Consider the following 21,403-nt stretch of genomic DNA (forward strand, 5'->3'; position numbering starts at 1 on the left):
ATTAAATTGCTCAATTTGTGAAGTTCTACCTCTTCAGTAAATCATCCACTTATTCTCAAATTGTAATCAGATGTTTGTGTGTACATGTACATCACATATACCGGTTTCCTTCCCATTCGGATAAATCCTTCGTTGCACGTTGTTTTTCATTTTCCTTAGATTGTATCAGTTACACAGTACAATATAAATTACTTAACAGTACAATTTCTATTTACGTTCTCTTGCTGACGTTGTAAAGAAAATTAAACTAAAAATATTACTCGATAACGACGTTTTGTACCTCTAATACCTGTATGAGCTGTGCTTTGTGTAAAACCATTCTGCACGAAAATACGAGTCACAATTATTACATTTACATGCAGTTTTTTTATCTAACTGTTGTTCACGTTCACACTTAATTCTTTCATAGCACATTGCGTACCTAAGCCTGTCTGCTCCCGTGTTCACTTTCAGTTTCACTTGCAGACTCACCTGGTAAAAATTCATCCGAGTTAACATAAATAATGACGCATTAGATTCGTCACTCGCGTCCATCGCTTCGTCCAAAAGCTTCTGCAAATGCTTTTGTTCATCTTCATAACTTACGCGTGATATTTTCTTGCTCTTCACTATCAGAAGATTACAACGCCAACAATACGAAATGAAGACTGTGGCAACAACGAAGGATAGCTACAATGTGACTGTACACAAATTCTATTATGGAATGAAAGACTCGCAGGAGTACCAACCGCTAATTATTAGCGACATAGTAAATGTCACCCCTGATGCACTTCCTCAGGAGCCATGTGGGTCACATATAACTCACACAACAAAATGTAATACAAGGTACGAAACTGAAATATTTGTTATCTTATTTACACATAAATATTTTATTTAGCGCCAAATAAAGCAGAAAACAAAAAAAAAAAAAATACCGAAATAGCTCCAGCAGAGCAATGTTGTTACGTCGTAAGACAGCCACAACAGAAGACAGTCGCTGCGAGCTGCATCAACAAATGAGTGACTCGAGCGTAGCCACGCCCAGAAACGTTTCACTACGTTGCTGTTCTTCTACATATGGCCGAGCACAGTACCACTCAGCTCTGTCTGCAACCATCGACTAAGACGACGTCATTGTCTTCTGGTAGGCCAGCTGTGTGGTAATCGTATTAGGCAGAACTCTAAGTGAAAGTTACTGTTAAATGTACGCTGATTGAGAGACTTCTGTTTTGCCCATATCATGTGATGCGTTAATGTTCAGAGACAGTTGTAAATATTCATGACATTCTTGTGGGAATGTATTGTACAAAAGTTAAATAATTCTTCTTATCTATATTATAATATAGAGAACTAATATTTTATGTGTTATAGTATCCACTCGGCCGCCTGCCGGAGAAAAGTAAAGAGCCCACCATTGCGCTAGAGAGTGTACTTGTACAACACGAAGTCTCTTCTGAAAGTGTTTCTTTGGATTATAATCTTATTTGATAGTGAAAAGTGGACGATAAGCTGTGTAAACAAAGAGAGAATGGAAACTTTCTAGAATGGAATCTTTCTAAATGTGATTCTGCAGAAGAATATTGAGGATTAGATGGGTAGAACGAATAGTTAACGGAGGCGTACCGAACTGAATTGGGGAGATAAGACCATAATGGGGCAACTTGACTAAAAATAATGATCGGGTGGTACAATTCACTCTCAGATATCAAGGAATACTTGAAACTTCCTATTAGATTAAAATTGTGTGTCGGAACGAGACTCGAACTTGAGAACACTGCCTTTCGTATGGAAGAGCTTTGCTAACTTCTTTTTTAATAAACGCCTACTATATGAGCAAAATGTTGCAGGTAATGAGAAACCAAATAAAAATCTCTATTGTTTGAAAGTAAAAGACGACGTTCTTCAAAAATAAACAATATTTCTTGAAAATGTAAATAAGTATACTTTCTCAACACTACTTACTTTTGTTTTCTTAACGTAAATAAGTATGCTTTCTCAATATCACTTTTTTTTGTTTTTTAACGTAAACAAGTATACTTTCTCAACTTCACCAACATCACTATCTTCTCTTTTTTTTCCATGCTCCACTTTGTCGCGTCGTCAGAACAACGTCAATTCTATCATTGGAAGGGTAGCGTGGGATCGTCCAGTCTTGACTGGCGGTTTGGCGAAAATACTCTGTAAACAGTTCGCGGAAGTGCCCGACAGTTTCGATGTCAGCGAAAGGTGTGGTGGGTGTACTTGAAGACGTGTCCAGAAGTCCGGTGGATGTCGTCCCAGAAGAGGTGGTTGATGGCCATGCCACTGATCCATGTGACGACGTGCAACTTAGGCTATGAAAAGTAGGTCGAGTGGGGATATATCAGCATGGTCGAAGAGACGTGACGTCGGGGTACTCAAAGATAGAAAGCCACAATCTTCTGTACAAGGCTCCAGACTGCTGCTGCTGCTGCCCCACAGTTAAAATGGTGTAAATCTGTATCTTCGACATTGTACTTGAGGCACAGGGGTGAGTCCACCAGCGCGAAGCAATGCAGTTTCTGTCTTGCAGTATATTTGCCGTTGACGAGAAGGTACCACGTCGCGGTGGTGTCAGTGGTGTGGTACGGTTGATGGATCGCTTTCCAAACTGTAGGCCATGAAACAAGGGGGAGACGTGCTTCGAGGTGGTTTCGGGGTGGATACGATCGGAGCAGTGTTGCAGTAGCGCCCGAAAAGTGATCGCCGAGGTGCGACGAATGTCTCGCGTGTACACTAATCCGAGACAACGGAAGGTGTTTCACTGTAACGGCTAATGCATTGCATCATAGCTTGTACGTCGGCCGCTGAACGTGCAATAAGGGTCTAGGCTCGGTGGCGGAACACGTGCTCCCAGAGTGGAATACCCGTCAACTGTCGCCGCAATCCGCAGATGAGTGGTTCCTTCCCAGTGGCATAAAGCACCGTCGACAGTGGGCAACCGTGCCATACTGAGCGTTCGATTCGTATGGGTTCTGCAAGCCTGCCGTTGACGAGAAGCGTGGACGTTGCCCCTCAAAGGAGCCACATAATCACCTGTGTGAACGTCAGGGGAATCGCCATCCGGTCCATCACTGCATTGAGGAACGCACGATTGACACAACCAAATGGTTGATTGAAGTCGATGGAGATTAAAGCGACTGGTAGTCGCAAGTGTGTTACCACAGCGATCACATATCGGTATTCGTTGAGGGCAATCTGTCTATTATTTTCACCATCCCAGGATGTTTGTTCGTGGGAAATAATTTCTCGTAATACATATTTGAGTCGCACAGTTAGAAGGCGTGTGAAAATCTTGAAATCGGAATTGAGTAACGTAATCGGCCAATATCTATCGGGTCGTGTTCCTCCTGCAGGTTTCGGGACTGGTATGAGTAAGCCTTCCACGAATGTTGGTGGCCGCAGTACCGCGCCAGACAAAAGTTCCCAGTACATGTCTGTCCATCGTGGCAACATCAAATCTTGGAAGGTTCTGTAAAATTCGAGCAGTAAACCATCCAGACCGGGAGACCAGTTCAGTGATCATTTGGTCAAGGACATCATCGGTGCTTACTTCCGCAATGAGGCAGTTGCTGCCACGGTGTCCAGTGTACAATAGTTCTTCTGGGCAACCTCAGAAACAGCCTCTGCACTGGCCGGTACTTCTTGGTAGGGAAGTCTGTAGTGCAAGGCGTCGTCCATCAGGTAGGTCTAAAGTTGACATTAGGGCCTGTTGGTCTTGGCATACATTTTGAACAGTATGATGCATAGAAGGTTCTTCATCGTTAATCCCGTCTCAGCAGCGTGCTCGTACAATGGCTCCTTCCAGACGGTACCTGGTCAGGGTTAAAATTTTTGCCTTGGTGCGCTGAGCTTCTTTTAGTCAGTCCACGCACTGGGGACGGTCCATGAGCACGTGTAGAGTGCTACAGTAGAAATCTGTTGTGTGGTGATTCCACCTGGCTTTGGATCTGTCATAGTGCGTCAAGGTGCTTCGGATGGCCGGTTTGGCACTCCGTAACCACCACTGCAGTGTGATCTCGTAACGCATGATGCGTTTAAGACAAGTGTGCCATGTGCCAGCGACCTGTTGTCGACATTCAGGGTCCCACAGTAGCGTGAAATTGAGTTTCCAAGGGCCTGCTCAAAAATGGTTCAAATGGCTCTGAGCACTATGGGACTAAACATCTGAGGTCATCAGTTCCCTAGAAATTAGAACTACTTAAACCTAACTAACCTAAGGACATGTGCGTATGCTGTGGGCAGTCGCCGTGTACCATTCTCCAAGTGTCGATTAGACGAAAGCGCAAAGTTCTGTAAATGTGGTGAAATGTGGATATCGGTCTATATGCTCGAGAACACATTTGAAATCTCTAGCCACGATGAGGTGATTGCATCTGCCAAGGAACAAAGGCGTGATGTCTTCTGCGTAGGAGCGATCCCTCCGTTTATCTGCCTTGATGCGGGAGTTGAGATTTATGATTCTGATTCTCTCAACTGTTATGGCCACCCCTCGCAGCCGCTGAAAGATACGCGACATCAGAAACTGCAATCCCTTCTCGGATGAGGATGGCTGCACATATGTGTTGCATAGCCTTCAGGGCGGCATACGTCTCGTACCCATAAGACCTGGACCAAGTTGCTGTCCTCAGTTCTTGTAGTAGGCCGATGTCGATGTCCGCTGCTCTTTGCGTGTCGCGGAGCAGTTGAAGTTTAACGTGGAAGCCGATGTTAGTGGTGTTGGTGGTAGGTATTGGTGTGGGAGCCATGCTGTTGATACGCTCGTAGCTGGTGAAGATTGCCGTGGTGGATTGTGGAAGTCCATAGTGGTCTCAGGAGTCGTCGTAGAAACACTCCTATTTTTAGTGTCGGTTTAACGGAGCAACAGATCTCATTTCCGCATTGGGTGGAGGTGGTAAATCCCCGTCATCCGCCCACAAAACGGTCCGTCAGTTTCAATATTATTGGGAGGTGGCAGTGCTGGCCGAGTCGGCTCAATTGCTTCGGCGACGACGGGCGTGCTATGTTCCGTGGCTTCTAGGCGCAGGTCTTACTCACGATCTCTGTTTGACGGCTCACCGTCTTGTGGAGGACGTGTCTCTATGGCAGCGAGCGGAAAAAGAGCTGTAGTGTATGCCTTCAGATTTATGAGCCACCTGTTTGTCCTGCGGAGGTGGTTCAGTGGCCGATTCTGATATCTTGCGGCGTTTTTTTCGTCGTTTTGGCGACTTTTGCTTCCAGCAATGTGTAGCAGTGTCTGAGGAAGGAAGAGATTCACGTCGTTCCGGTGCAAAAGCCGCAGGTGCTATGATGCGGTCTTCAGTCTCCATAAGACTCTCGCTGGTATCCTTGAGATTCTAGCGTGGGTGTGTTCCGTTGTTTGCGGGTGGCACTGCCGGTGGCAAGCTGCTGTGACACGTCTAGGTGTATCGGTCCTGAGAGACACTCACGAACTGCGTTTTGAGAGGGCTGGACGTGCAGTGTCGCCGCATAGGTGACTGGAAGGACGGGTGCAGTTAAGTCGGTATTCGTATCGTCATTTCGTAGTTGTGTGATGCGGGGTTGCAGGCATTCATTACGGACGTGCCCTTCTGTGCCACAATCGAAACATGTTCGAGGTTGTCCGTTGTAAATTACCACTGCACGGCAGCCGCCTACAGAAATGTAAGATGGGACGTGCCGTTTAAGATCTACTCGGACTTGTTTCACACCATTAAGCACCGGATACGTCGTGAACTGTGCCCTTGTCTCAGCTACATGACTGCGGACTTTTTTGTGCGGGCTTAGCGCCGCGATGACTTCATCTTCATTCACCTCGAAAGGCAGTTGGAATACACGGATCGTTCGAAGGCCAAGTCCTTGGTGGTCCACATCCACAGGCCGGACGTTGCCATCGGAGTGTCGAAATTTTAGTGCACGTCTCTTCCGTCGAATAATCTTGTTGCAGGCAGCGTCGAGAGTTATCTTAACATAAACGACGCAACTAATGATCGATAGGTGTCGTCATGGGGATCTTCTATTTTCGCGTAGGAAGCTTTCGACTGTCAGTGCTTTGGGTCGTGCGTATTCATTTGAAAAGGTCAACTTGAGAGTGCTATTCGTACAAGAATTGGCCATTATAATTTGTTCGACTGAGAAGCGCGAAGACGTGGAAGTAAAGGAGCATTCGGCGCGCGCAGCGGCGTGGACGGCGAAGCGCGGCCCGCACTGCTGCCCTGCAGACCGCGCTCCCTGAGCTACTCACGCCCAGCCCTCACAGCTATAGTTCCGTTACTGCCTCGTCTCCTACCTTCGAAACTTCACACAAGTTCTCCTGTGAAACTTGCAGGACTAGGACTCCTGCAAGAAAGGTCATTACACAGACACGGTTTAGCCACAGCCTGCAGGATGTTTGCAGAATGAAATTTTCACTCTGCACCTTAGTCTGCGCTGATAAGAAACTTTAAAACTGTTTGCAAGTCGGAGACTCGAACTCAGGACCTTTGCCTTTCTTGGGCAAGTATCTACCGACTGAGCTACCCATGCACGACTCAGGGGCCGTTCTCATAGCTTTACTTCCGTCAGTACCTCGTCTCCGAGCTTCACAGAAGCACTCCTGGGCATAGCCACAAACTGGGGGATGTTTGTAGAATGAAATTTTTACTCAGCAGCAGAGTGTGCGTTGATATGAAACTTTAAAACTGCGAGCCGGACCGAGACTCGAACTTGGAACCTTCATCTTTCGCTGTCCAGTGTTCTACCGACTGAGCAACCCAAGAACGAGTTACGGCCTCTCCTCACACCTTAATTCGTCCAGTACCGTACCTCGTCTCCTACAATGCAAACTTCACAGAAGTTCTCCTACGAAACTTGCAGGAGTAGCACTTCCGGAAGAAAGGATAGAGTGGATACATGGCTTAGCCGCAGCCTGGGGGATGTTTCCAGAATGAAATTTCTCTCTGCAGTGGAGCGTGCACTGATATGAAACTTCGGGGCAGATTAAAAGTGTGTGCCGGATCGACACTCAACGTCCTGGCAGTTTCATATCAGTGCACACTCCACTGCAGAGTGAAGATTTATATTCTGGAAGGAATAGTCGACTTGGCTATCGAGGGAAGTTTGTGGGGTGAAAATTGTAGAAGGAGGTTTCGCTACAGCAAGCAGCATCACGTGCATGCAGCTACCAGAGATGAAGAGAATTGTACGGGACAGATTAGCTTTGTGAGCTGCATCAATCCAGTGGTTGGACTGGAGACAACAACAACAATTTATCTTCCTGTAAGGAACCGCACCTGATAATTTTCAAGTATCTTCTTCAGTTTATCTAACAAAATTAGTGTAGGACATTTAGCAGCAAAATCACTTCATAGTTGTTACATTTCATAACGCTGAAATTTTGTACAGTTACCAGCTATGACTAAAGACAAGTACAATTCTTAAAATCATATTATTGTTTTACTGTAGAAGGTAAATAATTATTTACCTGTAACAATGCTTCAGTTCCATTAGACTGAACGTCGAGATCGCAGTTCAGATCCCAAGATGAGGCACTGTGTGTTGGCTTATTGACGCTGGTCTGGACAACAGCCTTATACTGATATGTGTAAGCTTCATTCTCGAGGAAGAGGCCACGTGTGGGAGCAGTTGCAGTGAGCAGCGTCCAGAGCAAAGCTGTGCAAAGAAATATTTGCTTATAACTTTATCACATTTGTGCTCTATAATTAAAAAAAATCTTCAAATGTGTGTGAAATCTTATGGGACTTAACTACTAATTTCATCAGTCCCTAAGCTTACCCACTACTTAAACTAAATTATCCTACGGACAAACACACACACCCGCGCCCGAGTGAGGACTAGAACCTCCACCGGGACCAGCCGCACAGTCTATGACTGCAGCGCCTAGGACCGCTCGGCTAATCCCGCGCGGCGGTGCTCTATAATTATTTAGTCGCAAATGTCAATGTAAAAGTGTACCTGCAGATAATACGAGGATGACAAAATTCTTAAAGCTTTTTAAATAAAACAAAAGTTAGTAACATTCTACATATTTATTCTTCATGTCTACGTATTTTCAGGCCTCTGCCACTAGAGCGCTCCGAACTGTGGGGTGTAACATAACGTAACTACAGGGTGACAATTATTGAACTATATCAAAGAAAACGCAAATTAGTTATGTGCATACACTTCATTCAACATGTAAATGTCACCACAGGTATTAGGATTTAGGTTATGACATGCTCAATATGCTTGCCATCATTGGCGATGATGAGGTGCAGACGAATAGCGAAATTCTGCATGTACGAAATTTCGGAACATCGATGCTGCCGATGACCTGCTGAATGGCTCTTTTCTGCTCACCAGTGGTTTTGGGGTTATTGCTGTACACCTTGTCTTTCATGTTCCGGCGTAAAGTGAAGCGCCGGCACGACGAGCGAGAACGTTAGAACAGAGAGGGCTGTGAGACGACGTCAGCCAATAGTACGCTGACCGACCCTTCTCTAGGAAGACAACGAGACAGCAGCGCCGTCTACACTAAGAGGACAGAAGCCTGGCCGCGGACCAGTTGAAGACGAGCCGTTCTATGAACGCAACAGCAGTGATTGAGGAACTATGTTGTTTCGCATGTATTACGAATTGTATATACTGAAGAGTCTTCTTATTTGTCTGCCTCCCATTGCTTTCGGCACTTCTGTATGACAGAAAGTATTGTAATCATTTCCTTTTGTAATAAAAATTCATTAATACGAGTTGCTCGAATTGTTAGTTAGCGATCCGAGATTGCAGGTTTCCTAGGCACCTTACATTAGACGAGTGGGCAGGACACAACATATAATATAGCCCCACAAAAAGGAGTCGCATGTGTTCAGATTCGGAGAATATGGCGGCCAATCGAAGCCCGTGCCAGTGACCTCTGGGTACCCCAGAGCCAGAATACGGTCCCCAAAGTGCTTCTCCAGGACATAAAACACTCTCCTGCTTCGATGGGATCGAGCTCCGTCTTGCATCAACCACATCTTGTCGAAATCAGGGTCACTTTGGATAATGGGGATGAAATCATCTTCCAAAACCCTCACGTACCGTTCGGTAGTTACCGTGCCATCAACGAATATCGCACCGATTATTCCGTGACTGGACATTGCACACCACACAGTCACCCATTAAGGGTGAAGAGACTTCTCGATTGCGAAATGCGGATTCCAGGGCCCCCAAATGCGCCAGTTTTGCTTATCGACGAACCCATCCAAATGAAAGTGGGCCTCAACAATAAGGGGCGTGCACTTGCGCATACTAATTCCCATCAGGCCCCGCGGCACCCGTGCATTTTGTATGTCCTAACGCAAACCGTTCAGAAGTTATCACAATTTTACTTCATACAGTTCAATAATAATTACCCTGTATCTGCGCGTAAGAAACAGCTTGTTGTAATCGAGTTTCGAATTCGAAGAGTTCGTCCAAACATGGTACACCCTCACCTTCAGCACGACAACGCAAGACCACACGTGAGCACTGCAACATCCGCAGCAGTGCGACGTCATCGGTCATTCTTCATACAATCCCAACACGACTCCATTCGATTTTCATCTGTTTCCAAAACGTAACGAACACCTTCGAGGACTTCACTTTCATAGTGACGAAGTGGTGTAAGCAAAGGTGAGGTTGTGGCTCCATCCAAGCGGTCAAAATTTGCGCTGTGACTGTTCACTCGCTGGGAGAAATGTGTTCATCGCCAGGGTGACTATGTTGAGAAATAAATATGTGGACACGAAGAATGAAGGTTTATGATGTTAATAACGTTTGTTTTATTCAAAAATCTTTAAGAGTTTTCGCATTAAAAAATCAGTGAGATTACTTTGCAGCATGGCCTCGTATAAGGGGCAGTCAAATGAGAATGAAAGAGAAGGAAAAAAGTAAGTAAACTGTTCATTATTTCGAAAGTAATCGCCGTAACTGTTGATACATTTATCCTACTGTGAGGCAAGAAGGTCAGTGCCTTCACGGAAAAACGTTTGAGGTCGCCTACGGAACCATAATTGTACCCCGGCGTCCATTTCTTCGCCCAAAGCAATTCGGCGGCCACGAATGTCTTTCTTCAGGGCTCCAAAAATATGGAAATCGCGTGGACTGTGTGGAGGATGTCTAAGGACTTCCCAGCGAAACTTCTGCAGCGTAGTCGTAACAACCAACCATGTATTCCCACCCAGGTTTACTGGGAGGCTCTTCTATATCCTCCACACAGTCCCTGTCTCTCCCCATCCGATTCCCTTATTTTTGCAATCCTGGAGAAAGAGTTTCAAGGCCGACGATTTTCTCTGCACTAAGGGATGCACGCCTGGATACAGTAATAGTTTGCTTTTCAACCGCAAACATTTTTCCATAAAGGCATTGGCAGTCCTGTCGACACAGTGGGATAAATGTATTAACAGCTACAGCGATTACTTTTGAAATAATACACTGTTCACTTACTTCTTATGGACCACTTTATTGTCTGTCTGCCTGACCGTTTGACTGTTCAGACACCTTTTTCTAAGGAACGACCAAACGTATGAAGTTGAACTTTATTTTACATACTATGGTCTATGATCCCTCGGGAATATCAAAAGTTTTAGCTTCTACGTTAATGCAGTGAAAAGATACGGCCATTTATGTCACATATTTTGATACTCGCAAACTCTCATCAATAGCTATAGAGTACCTCCCGTCGACCTAGAATCATGAAATTTCGCAAGTGGCAAGGTTTCACAGTACATGAAAGGAAAAAAAATGCGAAAGTTGGTAATTTGCAATTTTATCACAGGAAGGGGAGCAGGGGGACGGCCGCTCTGCCCTCCGACACCGCCTGACCTGCTGACGGCGTTCCCATCTCCTTTATTAATCATTCGAAAAGCTATCCTGTTTAGCTGAGAGTGGCTAATGGATGCTATTCATCTGGTAATCTGATGCACCTGTCTAGAGGCTTTCCCAATGTTCCCCTTGTAACGGGACATCCTCCTCTAGCATTACTTTTCCTCAGCAGTAGTTGTCGATACCAGTATTGTTTTTCGAATTTTGGACAAGTCAATATTATTTCAGTTGCTTTTCTGAAAACTTTCATATAATTTTATACACAGTACGTTATATTTCAAGCTAAAATTTATGAAAAGGAATTACTTTATAAAATATTTTAGTTACGATACTATAATCGATAAGTACTAGATCTGAATGTACAGTTAAAAATATTTTTGTACAAACATTTGAAATAACGAATTATTGGCACACTTAAAATTTCTATTATCAATTATGCAATACTGTACTGTTTACTGCCGGCCGGTGTCGCCGAGCGGTTCTAGGCGCTACAATCTGGAACCGCGCGACCGCTACGGTCGCAGGTTCGAATCCTGCCTTGGGCATGGATGTGTTTGATGTCCTTAGGTTAGTTAGGTTTAAGTAGTTCTAAGTTCTAGGGGACTGATGACCTCCGAAGTTAAGTCCCATAGTGCTCAGAGCCATTTGAACCATTTTTGTACTGTTTACTATGTTTACTTCTTGGTTCATTTATGAAACAATAATCGAAATTGATAATGTAACGAAAACTAGTAGGAATTCATTTGTTAAGAAAAATTATAAACCATTTGGAAAATTATTATTTCCGCAGATTGAGGGTGTCGTAAGCTTGCCTCTGATGTGATCGGACGTATTTCTGTACACTACTGGCCATTAAAATTGCTACACCAAGAAGAAATGCAGATGATAAACGGGTATTCATTGGACAAATATATTATACTAGAACTGACATGTGATTACATTTTCACGCAATTTGGTTGCATAGATCCTGAGAATCAGTACCCAGAACAACCACCTCTGGCTGTAATAACGGACTTGATACGCCTGGCCATTGAGTCAAACAGAGCTTGGATGGCGTGTACACGTACAGCTGCCCATGCAGCTTCAACACGATACCACGATTCACCAAGAGTAGTGACTGGCGTACTGTGACGAGCCACTTGCTCGGCCACCATTGACCAGACGTTTTCAGTTGGTGAGAGATCTGGAGAATGTGCTGGCCAGGGCAGCAGTCGAACATTTTCTGTATCCACAAAGGCCCGTACAGGACCTGCAACATGCGGTCGTGCATTATCCTGTTGAAATGTAGGATTTTGCAGTGGTCGAATGAAGGGTAGAGCTGCGGGTCGTAACACATCTGAAATTTAACTTCCGCTGTTCAAAGTGCCGTCAATGCAAACAAGAGGTGACCGAGACGTGTAACCAGTTCCAGTAATCACGCCGGGTGATACGCCAGTATGGCGAGATGAGTACACGCTTCCAAAGTGCATTCACCGCGATGCCGCCACACACGGATGCGACCATCATCATGCTGTAAACAGAACCTGGGTTCATCCGAAAAAATGACGTTTTGCCGTTCGTGCTCCCAGGTTCGTCGCTGAGAACACCATCACAGGCACTCCTCTCTGTGATGCAGCGTCAAGGGTAACCGCAGCCATGGTCTCCGAGCTGATAGTCCATGCTGCTGCAAACGTCGTCGAACTGTTCGTGCAGATGGTTGTTGTCTTGCAAACGTCCCCATCTGTTGACTCAGGGATCGAGACGTGGCTGCACGATCCGTTACAGCCATGCGGATAAGGTGCCCGTCATCTCGACTGCTAGTGATACGAGGCCGTTGGGATCCAGCACGGCATTCCGTATTACCCTCCTGAACCCACCGATTCCATATTCTGCTAACAGTCATTGGATCTCGACCAACGCGAGCAGCAATGTCGCGATACGATAAACCGCAATCGCGATAGGCTACAATCCGACCTTTATCAAAGTCGGAAACGTGATGGTACGCATTTCTCCTCCTTACACGAGGCATCACAACAACGTTTCACCAGGCAACGCCGGTCAACTGCTGTTTGTGTATGAGAAATTGGTTGGAAACTTTCCTCATGTCAGCACGTTGTAGGTGTCGCCACCGGCGCCAACCTTGTGTGAATGCTCTGAAAAGCTAATAATTTGCATATCACAGCATCTTCTTCCTGTCGGTTAAATTTCGCGTCTGTAGCACGTAATCTTCGCGGTGTAGCAGTTTTAATGACTAGTAGTGTATAATAGGTTGTTGTTGTTGTTGTGGTCTTCAGTCCTGAGACTGGTTTGATGCAGCTCTCCATGCTACTCGTATCATACAGTAAAGCTGCATGTCCTCGGGAAAAATTACGGCTGTAGTTTCCCCTTGCTTTCAGCCGTTCGCAGTACCAGCACAGCAAGGCCGTTTTGGTTAATGTTACAAGGCCAGATCAGTCAATCATCCAGACTGTTGCCCCTGCAACTACTGAAAAGGCTGCTGCCCCTCTTCAGGAACCACACGTTTGTCTGGCCTCTCAACAGATACCCCTCCGTTGTGGTTGCACCTACGGTACGGCCATCTGTATCGCTGAGGCACGCACGCCTCCCCACCAACGGCAAGGTCCATGGTTCATGGGGGGGTATAATAGGTACGAACAATGTTATTTCGGTTTGTTAATGTGAAAAATCAAAATACTGTATGATATACAAAAATGTGAGAAAATAAATTTACGCAAAAAATTCTGCAATAACGATCTCCCAATTTATTTAGTTCAAACCAACAGTGAGGACCTGATGTCAGATTTTCAACTTCAAGAATCAGACCCCTAGACAAGAAGAACTGGAGCCACCTCAACATGACAAGCTAAGTAAACTTGAAGTTTATTGTAATCTTCGCTCCTCTCAAATCTTCATAACAGACTTTGCTTATTAATTATTTGGACTGGGCATTGTTTAATGTGGACGATAGATGGAAGGAGGAAGGACGGGGGAGATTACGCTCTCAGGTCCGCACCCTCCTTTGCAAATTCTGCCACGCTTTACTAACAAAATGAGTAGGCAATGACTTTCGCTTAATGATAAGCGCCATTGCCGTGTTGCAGTCATCCTACTGGTGGTGTAGTCTATAATATTTAGACGGAATAGTAAATAATTTTACTTCATACAGAAGTATGCTTGAGATGCCTACACCCTATGTTTTGAAAATACTCGTAGCACGCACATATAAATTTCTTTTATGACCACTTGGAATAGATAGAATTAAGCTGCAAGTAATTCAGTTAACTTTCCGCATTCCTACACTGCTTTCTTGTAGAAATACCTATGTAACAGTTCACTATTTAATTGCGCATCTGACATATGTATTACCTCAGCAGAAAGCAGCAAACCGCCCTCTTTTTACGACGAGTAGTGTAGTGGCGCTTGTCATTTCAAGTAATTGATCCTACTACTTCTATGCTGCCTTGTCCCACCTATCTGTAACCTCCGGGTAACTTCATCAGCGTGTTTCTCAATCAGAATCAATTTATGACATCTGCAGACATTTGAAAACGCTTTGTTCCATTTGTAGTAGTTCGTTTCGCATATGTTCAGGATTCGGTTAGCTTTCTTATTTGCATCTTCCGTATTCGCAGAATGTTTCGAATGCATTGTCTTGTTTCATTGGAATGTTAGGAATAATGTATCTAGGAAAGTTTTTGTCGCGGCTCCTCCCATCAGAGGTTTGAGTCCTCCCTCGGGGCCGGTCGGGGTGGCCGAGCGGTTCTAGGCGCTACAGTCTGGAACCGCACGACCGCTACGGTCGCAGGTTGGAATCCTGCCTCGGGCATGGATGTGTGTGATGTCCTTAGGTTAGTTAGGTTTAAGTGGTTCTAAGTTCTAGGGGACTGATGACCTCAGAAGTTAAGTCCCATAGTGCTCAGAGCCATTTGAACCATTTTTCTGATATCAGCTGGAATGTAAAATAAGAAAACAATGAATTGTTAATCTTAATAAATGGGATTTAATTGGACTATTCTGCCTGAAGGAATCGACAAACTTGTCCAGAAACGTATCAGTGTCAGCTTAGCCCTCTCCAAAAGATATATTAAGACTTTGGACATGACACTGAAGAGGGAACAGCTGTTTCCAAGTTTCTGTGCAGTTTCTCTGTGGGCTATATTGGGATAAAAGATCATTTTATTACGTCCTAAGTGTAACAGTTTCTAACTTTCCAGCTATATGACTTCAAGAAAAAAATATACTCTTAAGACAAGAAGAACTAGGCACCAGGAAGGAATTACCCAAAGTGACCGAAATCCGTAGATGTGATGTACATGTACAGAGAAACAAATGATTACAATTTCAGACAACTTGGTTGATTTATTCAAGAGAAAGAGCTTCACAAATTGAGCAAGTCGAAAGCGCGTTAATCCACCTCTGGCAGTTTTGCAAGCAGTTATTCGACGTCTCATTGATTGAGAGAGTTTTTGGATGTCCTCCTGACGAAGTCGTTCCAAACACTGTCAGATTGGCGCGGTAAATCGTCAAAATCCCTAATCGGTTGGAGGTCCCTGCCCATAATGCTCCAAATGTCCTCTATTGGGGAGAGATCCGGTGACTGCTGGCCAAGGTGGGGTTTGGCAAGTATAAAGACACACAGTAGAAATTCCCGCAGCGTGCGGGCTGGCATTGTCTTGCTGAAATGTAAGCAGAGGATGGATTGCCGCGAAGGGCAACAAAACGGGGCATAGAATATCGTTGACGAATCGTTGTGGTGTAACGGTGCCGCGGATGGCAACCAAATGAGTCATACTATGAAATGAACTGCACCCCAGACTACAACTGCTGGATGTCGGGCCGTATGCTGCGCGACACTCAGGTTGGTCTCCCACCACTGTCCGGAATGTATTAGACTCGTCTTCGGCCTGGAGCCTCAATAACTGGAGCAGAATTGTCTTCAGTGATGAGACGTGTTTGGAGACGCTCCGGACCGCGGTGGGGTAACAACCAGGAGTGACGGTCTGGGGTGTGACTTCACTTGATAGCAGGACCCATTTGGTTGCCATCCGTGGCACCCTGACAGCACACCGGCACGTCGACGATATTCTACGCCCCGTTTCGTTGTCCTTCATGCCAAACTATCCTAGGCTTACATTTCAGTTAGATAACGCCCACCAGCACACGGCGAGAGTTTCTAATGTTTGTCTTCGTGCTTGTCAAACCCTATATTGGCCAGCAAGGTAGCCGAATCTTTCCTCAATCGAGAACGTTTGGAGCATTATGGACAGGGCTGTCCAATTAGCTCGGGATTTTGACGATAACTGGGCAGAATTTGGCACCATACGCCTCGGGAGGACATCCAACAACTCTATCAATTAGCGTCAAGCCGAATAAATGCTTGCAAGAGGGCCGAGGTGTACCCCCCATGATATTGCCTTGGTCAATTTGTGAAGCTCTTTCTCCTGAATAAATCACCCAGTTTTTCTCAAATTGTAATCGTTTGTTCGTCTGTACATGTACATCACATCTACCGATTTCCATCCCATTCAGAAAATTCATTCGTGGTGCGCCTTTTTTCTCCTCCCTTAGAGTGTATAATGTTTGTAGCTTGTGTGAATCCGGTTTCATAGTCCTAAGTCCTCACATAATAATGTTTCGAGTAAATTTCACACTGTTCGAAGCAATATAATATCCTCCACGACGTTGTTTCGGGTCAAATCCTTTAGTGGCAGCTTTGCCGCCAGGTATCTGGTCATTGCTGTCGATGTTATCAACTAACGCTGCCAGATCTTCGTACCCTCAGGAACTTTCTTCCCAGCTTTCCAGACGAGCTCAGTACGCTGTCTTACTGCGGGTCGTTCCTACACCTTTGCTGCTTTAGTTAGTCTTATCTTACGGGCCTGGACCTTTTTGCGATTCTTTCTTCTACTACCTGCTTTTATGTTTCCCATTGCCCTACCTCTTCATACGGACAATTCTTCTTCTGCCATCACTCTTCCCTCTAGATCTGTAACATGCTCACGTCTAAGTGAAATTTATTGTCACTCGCTTGTATTAAACCACATTATGTTCCTTATTACGTGGTAGTACGTTACGAGTAACAAGGGATAACTGCGTGTCCCGCTGCCCTTTCCGCACGGCTCTGAGGACTTCAGAGGCCTTCTGAACTATGTGCACTCACCAGAAAATTCTCCGAAGTACAGTCCTATTAGCCACACTGCACTATCTACAATTGTGTATGTACAGTTTCAAGACAAAAAGTCATATTCATCTCTAAGAACAGTTATGTTCTTTAGAACTTCAATCTAAACTTCTTGGATTGCGGCATATATAAATATTTACAACTCAGCGTGCTCCGAAGCTGCCTTGTTAATTTGTGCTCATAGCATAATAAACGCAATACCTGCTTACCTCCCTTGGGTTTTCCCACGTTTTATTCTATTTTCATATCAGCTGTTGGTACCCTGACGCGAAATATGACAACACTTCAGTCTCTTTTCTAAAAACCTATGTTATGGAATTCAACTACCCTGTAATTCTTCTCGAGCAATATCTAAGCCTACAAGACAATCAACATGCTAATCCTCTTTGATAAACCCAAACAGTTCCTCAGTTCCTCCATGATTCGTCTCTAATTCACTGTCAAGATGATACTATTCTCGGCAGGTGGGCCTAGAAATGTGCAAGACGGCTAATGTTTTTATTAAACTCACGAAGTAATGCAAAACTGAAAAAGTAATGTCTGTGTCAATGGGGAAAATTAAGATTTATGGAAGCTATTGGCATTTTTTCAACAATACAGACACAAAACTGCCCCCGAGCGATGTGCTGCCGCAATTAAGGCACAGCAGTTGCATTCGGGAAGAATACGGTTTGAACTGTCCAAACTTACGTACTCTGTGGTTTCCCTAAAAATACTTGAGGCGATTTCTGGGTTCTAATGACCTCATCCTCGACCGAATACTAAACTGTAATCTTCCTTTCTTCCCCCCTTCCGTACTTCCAACAGTCCCCCGGCTTTTAGGGAATTTCACGCTAACATCTACGTTTTTATAGTTTCAAACATTTTTCATCTGTGGTACCAAGACACTAGCCAGTTGAAAATGTATTTTAAGTATCATTACTTCAGCTTTAATGTGAGGAACAGATCTAATGACTCCTAGCACGTAAGATAAAAATTATCAATGGGCTTTCTCCACGGCAGCAAGACCAAACCGTGAAGAACATATGAAACATTTATCGTTAGGAATAAAACAAATTGTATAGTTTTCTAGAGTGGAATAAAAAATAACAACCAAGAATACTACATATTAAATGCATTTCAAAACCTAGCGAGATTGTGCTAGAGTCTGATAAAAGAGTAACGAGAACTGAATGCTCGTGCTGCGGTACTAACTCGCGATATGTTACCTTAAAAGTGAGTCCTGCGACAAACCCTTAGCAACGTGTTGGCATAGCCACCGAAAATATGCTATTTTGGTTAGGAATACACGCCGTTTATATTGAGTAGAGGGCTTTGTACACTAGTGACGGATGTTGGCTCAAAATCTAAATGGCTTTCGCACGTGAGTCAGGCAGTGATCGATCTTTTGAATGCGATACCAGCAGACATTAGGCATCGAACCAGTGTGCAGATTCCGGAAACGAGAGAATGAAGAAATCAATGGTTTGTAAGTAGCTACGAAAGTTGAGCTTAAGAAATAATAGTGTTTACCACGAAACGCAAAGTGAGCGACAGTCATAAATAAGATATTTGTGGAAATAATTGATTACTCGGCTGAGGGATATCTATACATCTACATCTACATCCATATTCCGCAAGCCAGCTGACGGTGTGTGGCGGAGGGTACCTTGAGTACCTCTATCGGTTCTCCCTTCTATTCCAGTCTCGTATTGTTCGTGGAAAGAAGGATTGTCGGTATGCTTCTGTGTGGGCTCTAATCTCACTGATTTTATCCTCATGGTCTCTTCGCGAGATATAAGTAGGAGGGAGCAATATACTGCTTGACTCTTCGCTGAAGTCATGTTCTCGAAACCTCAACAAAAGCCCGTACCGAGCTACTGAGCGTCTCTCCTGTAGAGTCTTCCACTGGAGTTTATCTATCATCTCCGTAACGCTTTCGCGATTACTAAATGATCCTGTAACGAAGCGCGCTGCTCTCCGTTGGATCTTCTCTATCTCTTCTATCAACCTTATCTGGTATGAATCCCACACTGCTGAGCAGTATTCAAGCAGTGGGAGAACAAGCGTACTGTAACCTACTTCCTTTGTTCTCGGATTGCATTTCCTTAGGATTCTTCCAATGAATCTCAGTCTGGCATCTGCTTTACCAACGATCAACTTTATGTGATATACATTTAACCAACCTGTATGGGCAGGAAATCCACGGAAACATCAAGAAGTTAGAAGCACTGCGTTTAAAAAGAAGTAAACTGCTGAATGACCTTGCGGTCTGATACCCTGAAGAATTTTATTGAAGAAGACAACGGCCGCGGAAGCCTACGCTTACATTTATATGATCATTCCATTTTAAATCACTCCTAATGCGTACTCCCAGATAATTTATGGAATTAACTGCTTCCAGTTGCTGACCTGCTATATTGTAGCTAAATGATAAGGGATCTGTCTTTCTATGTATTCGCAGCACATTACGCTTGTCTACATTGAGATTCAATTGCCATTCCCTGCACCATGCGTCAATTCGCTGCAGATCCTCCTGCATTTCACTACAATTTTCCATTGTTACAACCTCTCGATATACCACAGCATCATCCGCAAAAAGCCTCAGTGAACTTCCGATGTCATCCACAATGTCATTTATGTATATTGTGAATAGCAACGGTCCTACGACACTCCCCTGCGGCACACCTGAAATCACTCTTACTTCGGAAGACTTCTCTCCATCGAGAATGACATGCTGCGTTCTGTTATCTAGGAGCTCTTCAATCCAATCACACAATTGGTCTGATAGTCCATATGCTCTTACTTTGTTCATTAAACGACTGTGGGGAACTGTATCGAACGCCTCGCGGAAGTCAAGAAACACGGCATCTACCTGTGAACCCGTGTATATGGCCCTCTGAGTCTCGTGGACGAATAGCGTGAGCTGGGTTTCACACGACCGTCTTTTTCGAAACCCATGTTGATTCCTACAGAGTAGATTTATAGTCTCCAGAAAAGTCATTATACTCGAACATGATACGTGTTCCAAAATTCTACAACTGATCGACGTTAGAAATATAGGTCTCTAGTTCTGCACATCTGTTCGACGTCCCTTCTTGAAAACGGGGATGACCTGTGCCCTTTTCCAATCCTTTGGAACGCTACGCTCCTCTAGAGACCTACGGTACACCGCTGCAAGAAGGGGGGCAAGTTCCTTCGCATACTCTGTGTAAAATCGAACTGGTATCCCGTCAGGTCCAGCGGCCTTTCCTCTTTTGAGCGATTTCAATTGTTTCTCTATCCCTCTGTCGTCTATTTCGATATCTACCATTTTGTCATCTGTGCGACAATCTAGAGAAGGAACTACAGTGCAGTCTTCCTCTGTGAAACAGCTTTGGAAAAAGACATTTAGTATTTCGGCCTTTAGTCTGTCATCTTCTGTTTCAGTACCATTTTGGTCACAGAGTGTCTGGACATTTTGTTTTGATCCACCTACCACTTTGACATAAGACCAAAATTTCTTAGGATATTCTGCCAAGTCGGTACATAGAACTTTACTTTCGAATTCATTGAACGCCTCTCGCATAGCCCTCCTCATACTACATTCCGCTTCGCGTAATTTTTGTTTGTCTGCAAGGCTTTGGCTATGTTTATGTTTGCTGTGAAGTTCCCTTTGCTTCCGCAGCAGTTTTCTAACTCGGTTGTTGTACCACGGTGGCTCTTTTCCATCTCTTACGATCTTGCTTGGCACATACTCATCTAACGCATATTGTACGATGGTTTTGAACTTTGTCCACTGATCCTCAACACTATCCGTACTTGAGACAAAACTTTCGTGTTGAGCCGTCAGGTACTCTCTAATCTGCTTTTTGTCACTTTTGCTAAACAGAAATATCTTCCTACCTTTTTCTAATATTTCTATTTACGGCTGAAATCATCGAGGCAGTAACCGCTTTATGACCACTGATTCCCTGTTCTGCGTCAACTGTTTCAAATAGTTCGGGTCTGTTTGTCACCAGAAGGTCTAATATGTTATTCGTGATCTCAACATTAGTAGGACATTCCTAAATTTTCAGCAAATCATTAGCGCACTGCCAAACTGTACTACAGTTAGATATTTGATTCAAACACGATATACTACCTCAACACAAAAGAAACGAGACCGCTCGCTTACTAAAGGACAATATACATTCGTTTTTTGGCTTTGAACAATGTCCTTAGGCCGAACAAGTGTTCCCGCTCCCGCGTTCCCGGGTTCGATTCCCGGCGGGGTCAGGGATTTTCTCTGCCTCGTGATGACTGGGTGTTGTGTGATGTCCTTAGGTTAGTTAGGTTTAAGTAGTTCTTAGTTCTAGGGGACTGATGACCATAGATGTTAAGTCCCATAGTGCTCAGAGCCATTTGAACCATTTGAACCGAACAAGTTTCATCAGAATCGATCAACTCAATGGCAGGTGATGAAAAAATAGTCTCCGTAGCCAAGGT

General features: G+C 44.5%; 1 protein-coding gene across 2 annotated transcripts in view; it reads right to left on the reverse strand.

Moving 5' to 3' along the window:
• The window catches only part of LOC126471429 (uncharacterized), a 649,788-nt gene that overhangs the window by 586,135 nt on the left and 42,250 nt on the right, over positions 1–21,403 (reverse strand). For both annotated transcript variants that reach the window (XR_007586305.1, XM_050099588.1), the window contains exon 2: positions 7,439–7,626. Coding sequence is in view for 1 of the 2 variants with exons in the window: in XM_050099588.1 (XP_049955545.1) it covers positions 7,439–7,626 (188 nt within the window). In the remaining variant the exon portion in view is untranslated. The remainder of the gene's footprint in view (positions 1–7,438; positions 7,627–21,403) is intronic.

This window comes from Schistocerca serialis, chromosome 3 (genome assembly GCF_023864345.2).
Source record: "Schistocerca serialis cubense isolate TAMUIC-IGC-003099 chromosome 3, iqSchSeri2.2, whole genome shotgun sequence".
NCBI lineage: Eukaryota > Metazoa > Arthropoda > Insecta > Orthoptera > Acrididae > Schistocerca > Schistocerca serialis.